Source organism: Grammomys surdaster, unplaced genomic scaffold, assembly GCF_004785775.1.
Source record: "Grammomys surdaster isolate TR1022 unplaced genomic scaffold, NIH_TR_1.0 309, whole genome shotgun sequence".
Classification (NCBI taxonomy): domain Eukaryota; kingdom Metazoa; phylum Chordata; class Mammalia; order Rodentia; family Muridae; genus Grammomys; species Grammomys surdaster.
The window spans coordinates 608,510-618,944 of record NW_021604728.1 but is presented as its reverse complement, the minus strand read 5'-3'; the positions used below and the strand labels follow the sequence as shown (position 1 = coordinate 618,944).

The window sequence follows — 10,435 nt, the reverse complement described above, 5'->3', positions numbered from 1 at the left end:
GCCCGCACCGCAAGCCCAGGGTTCCCTGAGGAGGTGGCCCAGCCCAGTGCTTCAGGTTTTTTTGTAGGATGTGGTTCTTGGTTTTTCTGTCCTTTTGTCTTAAAACAGTATCTCTGTGAAGATCAGGAATCCTTCAACAGATTCACCTGTCTGCCTCCTGAGTACTGTGGTTAATGGCATGGCTCTTCATTTTTAAGAAGTATAATAAGTGTATAAACAAAGGGAGGGTAGTGTTAAATATTTGGTAATTCTGTACATAAAGCATGCCCACACCAGTAAACCCAGCTCCCTTGGGGGGAGGGGGGCAGAAAGGGGAGCACAGGCAGTTGCTTCAGGCTCTCTGAGCCTTCACACTGTACCTTACCTCTCTCTCCTTTGGGAGCACCGTTCGTTCCCCTTGCTCTGGGGTCAGGTGTGCGGTGTGTCACATCCCACATTTGGTAATCAACTTTTCTTAGCTGAAAATCTGACATTGCTATTTTTTTCTTTTTTGGGGGGCGGGGGCGGTCCTGTGCTCATAAACACAGCATCGACTTCTGGCAAGGAAAGGAGAGTGTTGGAAAGCAGGAAGAAGCCTCTGGTCAGGTTGTTCTCTAACCTGGCAATGCCTGCGGTGACATCCAAATGGCCATAGGTAGCTAGGCGGTCGTAAACACTCAAGTCTATCTGGGGTCATCGAGCCACTCCAGGCCTGTGTGGGGGTCTCTGTGGCGTTAGGAAGACTGGACTGCTCTGTGCACACTCCCCAGCCAACACTAGGATCACACTGTTGATCTCAGTACAGGTGTTTGTAAAGGCAGTTTTAGGATTCATTGGGGGAAAGCAGAAGGATTCATGAAGCGGCTAGATCATACAATATTTTTAATGCAGTTTTGTTCCTCTGAGGTACATCCAGTAACAGAAACTAGGCCAACAAGTTATTGACAATTAGTGGTCCTTTGGGATTCTGCTTTAATGAATAGATAAGAATGATTTGTAATTAGCATAATAATTATATGCAAATGAAGGCTTCTGAATTGCTCTAAAACACTTCTGAACTGTTTAAACAACCCTCCTGAGATCTTGTTACTCTATTAATTTGTGTAGCAAATCTTTTTTTCATAGATCATGCAAAGATAAACTTCAGCCCAGCCCCTATGCCAGTGATTATAAATTCCAAGGTGGTAAGACCTGAATTAATGAGATTTACTTATACTGTATTAATGGTACTCTGTGGGAACCTGCAAGGGTGAGGAGTCACTGGGGATATGTAATTAAAAACAGAAAAGAAAGCTGCTGATTAGAAAAATAACTGTTGGAATCAGTTTCTTAAACAGGTTTGTAAATGTTATTTCTTTCTCTGCTGTTGTCCCATATAGCAGAGCTATTTCCCTGCCACAGTAACATTCAACGCAAATACTTGGAAGTTGGCTGTCCGCTTTGTCACCCCCAGGCATGCGGTCAGCACTGGGGTCAGAGACATTTCGTTTCCTTTTTCCCAGGGCTAGGGTATTTAAGGGTGGAGTTGATAGACTGAGTGCTTGATTTGTCTTCACTTTCACTCAGCCTCTCTCCTCAAGCTCTGCTAAGCTGAGCAGTAGTGCCATGCATTTTAACTCCAAGATTATCTCTGAGCTGTTTGAACAGACACCTAATTAATCATCATATGCTAACATAGAACATTTGATAGCAGGCTGTAAGACCCTAACATTCACTTTGTGAAATTCCCTGGGCATCTGGTTACACTGGCTGGCCCTGGTCTTTATGAACAGGTGTCATAGGAGCTGTGGTTTTGAGTAGCTGTTCCTCACAGCTTGCCCTCACCTGTGCTAGCTGACCCAGGATTACTTTAAGCAGTTTCTGGTGTCTGGGCTCATCTTGATTTTCCACAAGCTGTCAAGCTCACCACCCACTCCTTTCCCCATTCATAATCATGAGTTCAATCTGGGCTCAAGGACATATTTAGGTTGGCTCAGCACAGGTTTTATGCTTGCATTTTGGGGAACAGCCACTATGCTAAAAGATTCACAGAACTAATATTCTTTGTCTTCAAAATTAATCTGGTTTCTGTTGAGGGTCTCTGTTGAGGGTGGCAGTAAGTAACAGATGTGTACCCATGAGGTAGCGAAGCTTTCCTGAGCCAGGGCCGAACAGTTCCTTATATGGATTTAATGACTGCATTCTGGGTCTCCGGCGTGGAGGCACTAATCCACTGATTTACCGTATCATACTTTAGTTTGTTCTCTGAGGGGTCTTGGCTTCCATTCGCCTTCATTTTTACTTAAATGAGAGTGTCAGTGACACAGCATTGGTTAGCACTAATCCAAACGCGTCTTATGCTGATGCCGCTGTGCTTTTGTGTCGTTGGGACTATTGTTGGAGGAACAAGTAGTGTCTCAGAAGGTGCGCCTAGCTAGATAATGATGCTTTTACCAGGCCCTTATCCTGACCAGGCTCTGGGCATTGTATAGGTAATGAAAATTAGATCACAAAAATATGTTAAGCACAGTGCACCTCAGTAATAAGATTTTTCTCCATTTAAACATGATTTTAAAGCCTGTTTTCTCCTAAAGTGTGTTTCTTTGGCCTGGCGAATTTGCTTTCTTCTTCCCAAGGATTACAGAAAGCGCAGAGCAGATCCAGCCTTGGGAGTACCCAGGAGCTGGAGACTAGAGCCGACTGCAGCTGTCTTCACCCACAGCATTCTAACAGAGCTAATGAGATGAGAAGTCTGCAGCTGGTGGCAAGCACAATAAACCATGAGCCACGGGCTCCTCTCCATCACAGCCTCCCTTTCCCCTGGGATCCCACAGGAGACAGAGTCCTAACAAAGCCAGCAGGCTGTCTCATTCCACACTATTGCTCATTTGCAGCTGTAATTGGTAGCTGAGGTCGCATTCTGTATGCTGAAACTGTCATACATGAAGGAATATATTTGTTCATTGTGATACGGATATAAATTGAACAGTTTTCAAACTCAGAGACCAAATCAGATGCCCAACAGTAAAGCTGCAGCACGAAGACACTGTTTAAAAAATTAATTGTAGAAATACAAAACTTGAGGTTGTGAAAACTGCATCCACTCTACCCTTTCATATTATGCTACTTAATTCAACTGATTAAACATTTACAGATTCAAACTAGCAAGTGCAAAATGTCTAGGTTTTGACAAGGTGCATTATTCTCACCTGTCAGGGCTACAGTGCTGTTGTCAATAATTGGCTCATGTTACACTTTCAGTATAATGTCTTTAATGTTGGCTGCAAAGAGGGGAAGGTTTCATTCCGTGTATCTGTCTCAGAAAGACCCACTTGGACACCCCTGGTGCTGAGACTGACGTCTTGGTTTTTTAAATGTTCACTCCCCAGATTGCTGACACCTTTGGTTGTCCTGTATGGTATAGCCATGTGAGCCAAGGCAGAGATCAAAGAGTTCAGTGGAGGCTTGTGGTTAAGAGCTCTTCCAGAGGACCAGAGTTCAATTCCCATCCTCCATGCAGTGGCTTGTAACCTTCTGTAACTCCAGTTTCAGGGAATCTAATGCCTCCAAGGACAGTGCACACATGTGGAGTGCACAGATACACATACAGGCAAAACACCCCTACACATTAAAGGAACAAGTCTTTTAAAAAGAGGCTGGGTGAAGTCCAGGTCAGGTATAGGAAGCCGTATTGGTTCCACACAGGGCGATGATCTTCATGGTATGTTTTAGAACAGCAGCCTATGGCTCAGACTGATGACGAAGGTTCACAGCTGTGCTTTGTGGGTAGTGCGTTAGATCTACAGTGATGTTTCCACAAGGTTTTCAGTTCCTTTAGTTTCTGAATCTACTGCAAATGCGTTTTGTAGCTGTGTGAAGTGGCTGCCTGGCATGGGATGGCAGAGAGGTGTCTGACTGTTCTGACCTTCACTGGTCCCTTGGGGCCAACCCGAAAGTGACTGACACCGACCAGAATTTAAGCTGAGTTCTCCCTTCTTTACAAGTTGTCTGGTCCTAGTATCAAAACTGCCTTTATTTAGTGCCATTGGTTTTGTTTATTCAACACTCGAGGTAATCATGTACACTTTATTGTGGATTCACATAGAGTTTTTCTATGGATGTGGGTAGGTTTTAAACACCTCCAGTTTTTTATCTTCAGTTCCAAAATCCCATTTCCCTCTTTCCTTTCACATTTTACTGCATCCAAAATCAAGGTTTGTCTCCTAGCTGTGACATGCATTAGCCTTCTGTGTCCTCTTTATTAGTGACATACATAATAGCCTTTACCTGCCAGCTGCTCGTGTTCAGAATGTGCGGTATTTACTATGCAGTCCCTACAGCTGAGGAAAAACATGGCGGCTGTGACTACAGCCACGTCACACCCAGTCCATAAGAGAAAAGGGGTGTGGCTTCTTGCTCAAAGAGAATAAGTGGGCAGATCATGGCCAGCCTTCTGGACAGTAGATGGATGATTAGAATTTAATTGTTAAAATATCCTAAACACGGTATGCCTTCCTCTCTACTCTTAAATATGCGGACTGATGCACATGCCTCTTGTAAGAGATGTATTCTTGGCTGATACGCTTTAGTTTTGATTCTGACTGAATGTTCTCTCTTCTCTTTTAGTAGCTGATACATGCGTTCTTCTTGGGGTTTTTTTTTTGTTTTGTCTGCATCTTTCAGCTCGACTGACCTTAGGGACCAGCCCCATGCTGTGGCCCTGATACATCGTGTGGTTCCACGGGAACTCTGATGGAGATTGTTTAATGTAACGACGCTTTGTTAATGTTCGGGAAGTAGGCCTGCCTCTGGCTTTAATTTTGAACCTCTGTGCTAGAAAGAATGGTTCAGTGGCTTACAGGTTTGTTTTTGTTAGGGTGGCTTACTTCTGCCCGTGAATGCAAGTCTTGGGACAACCTGTTCAGTTCCTAGTCTCCTGAGTCTGAGGAAGCACACTAGTTTTTATGATGCAGGTCTAGTTGGAGTTTGATTTATCCTAGCTGGTAGCAATTGAAGTCGTCAGATAAGTGAAATGACTCTGGTTGTCTGCCCCTTGAGGGCGGCTCCTCCCTGTGTGTCCTTTCTGAGGAAAGCTAACTGGACTCTTGCTCTGGCCTTACCACATCAACTATTTCAAATAGCCAAATCATTGAAACCTAGTGTAGCTGGCCAGGTTCACAAGTTTAACAATTTTTCTGGCTTCCTAGGCTGGGCTGAGACAGGCATGCAGTCCAGGGTCACATGTTTACCCAAGCCTGCTTCTTTCAAGTTTAGTATTTTTTCCTGGTCCTCACTCTTGTTCTCTCTCATGTGATTTATTTATAACCCTCCTTTGGAATTATTAGCATGCCATGTGCATTCACTAACTGCGGAGTTGTAAACAGCCACTTCCCAGTGTATTTTCTTTGCTTTAGGAACATTTATGTTGGAATGCTTTGCTTGAACTGCTCTTATCTGGAGTGCAGCTTCCAGCCAACATTTCCTCTCGGCCTGTCTGGGCATTTTCTGCAGTGTTTGTCCCCTTCACAAACGCTGTGAAGCACCTTCGGTCTCAGAAGTCAGCCTGGGTCATGATAATGCAGACCCTGTCATTTGCTCATACTCCAAACATAACTTTATTCTGCAATCTATCAGGCAGGATGTATTGAGGGGAATAGAGTCCTATAGCAAAACCACTGGACTTTGGGGTTGTTTGTGCCTTCACAGAAGAGCCTCACTCACTCGCCCATGCCTGCCTCTCACGACAGTGAAAGTACAGGAGCAGACTTGACTGCTGTCTTGCAGTACTTGCTCACAGTGGCAGTGGCAGCCCAGGGTCACCAAGTCCAGGTCTTGTTGACACTGAGATGTCTACATGACTGTCAGAGCCTAAAACTGTTAAGCTCTTGAGGGCCCAGCAGCTAGTCTTGGTGGGCTTCTCTCAGGCCTCCACACTTCTGATTACATAGTTGAGACAGAAGTTTTAAAAAGTAATGGGATGAAACACACACAGCACTCTGGCTTCAGAAAGATGTCTGGCAAGGTTAAAGAATGGTTTCTGCTTTTCTTCTTCATCTCTGACTCTGTTTTGCTTTACAGGACTACAAAGCTGATGAAGACCCTGCATTATTCCAGTCAATCAAGACCAAGAGAGGCCCTCTGGGACCTAACTGGAAGGTACTGGCTGCTGAGCATGCTGACAAGCAGAGTCCTGCAAACATAACAATTGCTAGGTTCTAAGTCTTAAAGTGGTGGTGGTGGTTAAATTGCACAGAGGGTTTTGTTTGTGATAAAGACTCAGGGCCGTTTTCAGTTGGCCTGTGTGTGTGTGTCTGTGTGTGTGTGTCTGTGTGTGTGTGTGTGTGTGCGCGCGCTGCATTATCAAGCAGAACAGAGGCAGGCTGCCACGCGTGCCGTGTGCCACGCTATGCTGAGGAATACGGCGAGAGGCAAGTGGGGACTATGATGTCTTCTCCTGACTCCAGACAGTACAGAATCCATGTTAAAGATTTATAGTAGGGTCTAGCCTTATCAACTGTAAACAAGTTCTCCCCCCACCCAGGTGTTTCCTTGCCATTTATTGATACTTATTCATCTGGGAAGCAGGACACCAGAGAGTGGTTTTTGTGGCAAGTGTTTGTATTCAGAGAGAACACACCTTCACTCCACTCATGAAGTAGGAAAAGTAGCGCCAACAAGATCATTAGAACCACTATGGAAATGTAGTATACCACACTAAATAGAATTCCTTAAACAAGCGGCTGGGTATTCTGATTAGTCTGATGGACCAGGAGGTGCATAAAACCCTGACCGGAGCAGCCTGTTCACCCACAGGATTTTCTAGGCAGCCAAGCTCTAACAGGCTGCTGTCAGCCTCAGGGAGCAGTATGTGTGGTGTCGCTGCTCCTATAGAGGACACTGATGGTCCTGATGCTGCCGTGTCTGTGTTATACATGGTGCACATCAGCTAAAAGGCAGGAGGGAGGGAAATGATTCATTGTGTGGTATAGTAGTTGACACCTTTAATTTCAGGACCCAGAGGTTCAAGACCTGCCTGATCTACATGGAGTTCGAGGCCAGCCAGGACTACATAGTGAGACCCTATCTTAGAAAGGAAAGAAAGAACCATAATTTGTCATATTTTCGCATTTGTTTCCAGGGTATAGTTCAAAACTCTTCCAATCTAATAACCATGACTAGAGACAGTACTCAAGAAGTGGTAACTGTCATTCACAGTGACAAACAGATTCCGTGAGCATTATCTGAGTTCAGTCTAAGGGATTTGCAAAGCGCCTCCACTGATCTCCAGGTTTAGCCCCTCCATTCAGGCTAGTGGCTCTCCAAGGCACATTCCCTGCTAAGGAAGCCCTGCTTTCTCTGGTGCTGACTCTGCCATACAATGCTTTTACAGGGGATGAAGAGGCAGAAGGCACGTGAGAAATTTCACCTGGTTAACAGTGTTTGAAGTATAGATTTTATACACTGGTTGAATGGTTGGCTTGTTCTGCTTGAGTGCAAAGTGCAGGAATTCTTGGGACTCCTGAGAGGTTTCTGACTGGCCATGGAATTACCTGATGTTTGACTTTGGCCTGGTTTTTCTGGTTCTGAAGAAACACGAATGTGTAGTTAGCATGGCTTGTTCTTGCTTTACTGCTGTGATGTGTGTTGCTCATGGAATCTGTTCATCACTGTAAATGATATTTACCACTTCTTGAGTATTAAGTCTCTAGTCATGGCTAGTCAAGGCCTAATGCACAGTCCTTGATCTCTGATTATTTAAAATTCTGGAGTAGCTTCAGTCTGTGTGGTGATACGGTTTCACACAGGAGCCAGTGCCACCCGAGGGGTCACCATATATCCCAGGCAGCCCTTGAACGCTTAGTAATTCCCCACCTTGGCCTCCCAAGTGCCGAGATGACAGGCTTGAGCAGGCGTGACAGTGACTTCATATGCCCATGCAGAGAGCTCCTCCGGTGCACTTGTGGATGAATCTCTTGCTCGAGTTGTTCACATGGTGGCAGGTGCAGGTACTCTGACAAAGCAGGCAGCTGCTAACTGACCTTCCATGACCTTGTGACTATCCCGGGGAATGAAGCAAATAAGCTAAACTACCACAGTAGCTGAGCATACATGGCAATGGGCACCTCTGGACTTGATAAGCAGGCTAAGGTGGGGTGGTAGTTGGGGTTTCTGTTTGCCTGGTTGTGTGTCTTTAGGTGCTCAGAAGACCCAGGACCTGACACATATTGGGCAAGCACTCTATTACTGAGTTATACTTCCGTGACTGCTTTGACACCTCCCTTACTTGGTATGGAGGTTACTTCCTGTGGTGTTTAACTGGCTATATTCAGCTGAGAGGCAGTTCCCTGTGGTACCAGGCAACAATACAAGGACACATTTACCCTTCCAAACCTTGCTAGGCAACACTTGTGGGTGCTTTGGTTTATAAATGAGAACTGTGGCCAGAGAAATGCAGATGAGACTTGTAGGAGAAATTGTGGTACCTGCAGGTTCACAGGCCTGGGTCCAGTGCTGCTCACAGGTGTCAGGTTTGGCCATGAGGCAGGTCCTTACTTAGAGGTCAGCTTCTGCCTCCTGTGTGTCATGTTGTGTCCTTAACAGTTTCACTCTGTGCTTAGACAATTCTACAGAGTGGTCAAGGCATCTCTATGGTAGAGACACAAAAGAAGACGCACCAAGTATTGTGCAGGTCCATGCATTACATGCATTAGGATGCGGGCAGTGTGCGCCTTGAGCCCCAGTTCCCATGCCCTCTAAAGTGCAGACATTAGTGCCCACCTCGAAAGTTGTAAGGAAGATGAGAGGACCGAGCTGTGCTGTGCACAGGGTGCCAGGACAGACGTTGAGCCTCCACTTTTTGTATGAGGGTGTGTGTGCATGTGTGTGTCTGTCCATGTCTCCCCATTGTACGTCAGTAGCTAGGATTCACTTGTCTTGGGGCTTCAGTCTGTGCCCCTTGTCTGTATGTGTTTAATGAGTGCTTGGTGTGGCTTAGCTGTTAAGCCAAGGTCACAGAGCTCAGAGCATTTCCCAGCTGGGTGGTGCAACGGAGACTTTCTCGTTCAAGTTTGTCATGAACACAGGTTTTTTTCCCACTTGCAATATGATACAGATTTAAAAACAAAGCCAGGAGTATACTATAGCTCCAGAGACTAGGCCTTAGTCGTCTGCTCATTTTCCTTAAGAAGAAGGAAATTAAAAGATCGGAGCACACGAATTATACTTCAGGAAGTGACTTTGTGCACGCTGATAGAGCAGTTTATAACTTGATGAGGAATTCTGCTCCAAGGCAGAACTGCCGACGAACACCCTCCTTTTCTGTGGCACCGTTTGCATGCACACACATGCATATGTATGTGTAGGTTTACGTTTCCATCTGGAGGATGTGTGTCTGTGACACTGGTACAGCCACCTGTGGCACGGCTTCCTTCCCAGTAGGATTTTGCACGTGTGTTCCTCCTGCTCTCCAGTTTGCCACATCTGACCCAGCGTAACAAATTGAAGATTATGGTGTCATTCTAACCCAGTGAACGGCCTCATATCTTTCTTCATTTAAGCAGACAGCTCTTGAAGAGTTAAGCATCTGTGTCCACAAATGGATGATCATTCCTAACTAGGAGGCTGTGCCAGAGCACCTGCTTCTGCAGTGCCCCGACAGACAGCGGTGTACACGATGAGCCAGTCAGGAAAAGGAGTTGTCCCAGAAATTCCGGAGGTTTGATATGTGCAACTGTGTTCCTCTTCAAAGTGCTGGCAGCGGGAGCTTGGCCTTTCAGACTCCTACTCCATGTGCTGCTCAGTCACACTCTGGAACGGCCCTCATGGACAGTCTGAGTTCCTGCTCAGTCACACTCTGGAACAGCCCTTGTGCACAGTCTGAGTTCCTGCTCAGTCACACTCTGGAACAGCCCTCGTGCACAGTCTGAGTTCCTGCTCAGTCACACTCTGGAACAGCCCTCGTGCACAGTCTGAGTTCCTGCTCACATTGTAGAAACACCAGTTTGTTTCTTCTGTATCCTCATGATTGATTTCTCTTTCTATCCCCATGTGTGAAAGGATGACAGCAGCCTTGTCTGTCAGCTGAGGTGTGAGGTGGTGTGCTGTGGGCGGGAGCAGTGGACAGGGCTGCTGAGGAGAAGCCACAGGGCAGCTGTGGAAGCCCCCTTCCAGGTGGACGCTCCGGCTCTCCTCAGAGAGGGCTGCTGAGCTACAGGTCCCTAACCTGACTGCCTGAGGCCCAGAGCGGTTGAAGGTGTGCCTCCTTCCTGTACTGTTTGAAACCCCACAGCAGGTAACATGTGGAACTCAAACTGGTTTCTAGTTAGACCACAGTTTGCATTCTATAGAATAAAGACGTTTACAGACATGGCATGTTTTCAGAGGAGGTTTACATGGCTTGTTGAATCCACTTTTTAGGTGACATCTCTAAAGTGCGTTTAGCACATAGTATGCCTTAATTATATGTGTAGAACTTTGT

General features: G+C 46.0%; 1 protein-coding gene across 4 annotated transcripts in view; it reads left to right on the top strand.

The window, feature by feature from the left end:
* Positions 1-10,435, top strand: part of Pitpnb (phosphatidylinositol transfer protein beta) — a 51,637-nt gene that overhangs the window by 30,246 nt on the left and 10,956 nt on the right. For all 4 annotated transcript variants that reach the window (XR_003712648.1, XM_028777375.1, XM_028777376.1 and 1 more), the window contains exon 8: positions 6,037-6,114. Coding sequence is in view for 3 of the 4 variants with exons in the window: in XM_028777375.1 (XP_028633208.1) it covers positions 6,037-6,114 (78 nt within the window). In the remaining variant the exon portion in view is untranslated. The remainder of the gene's footprint in view (positions 1-6,036; positions 6,115-10,435) is intronic.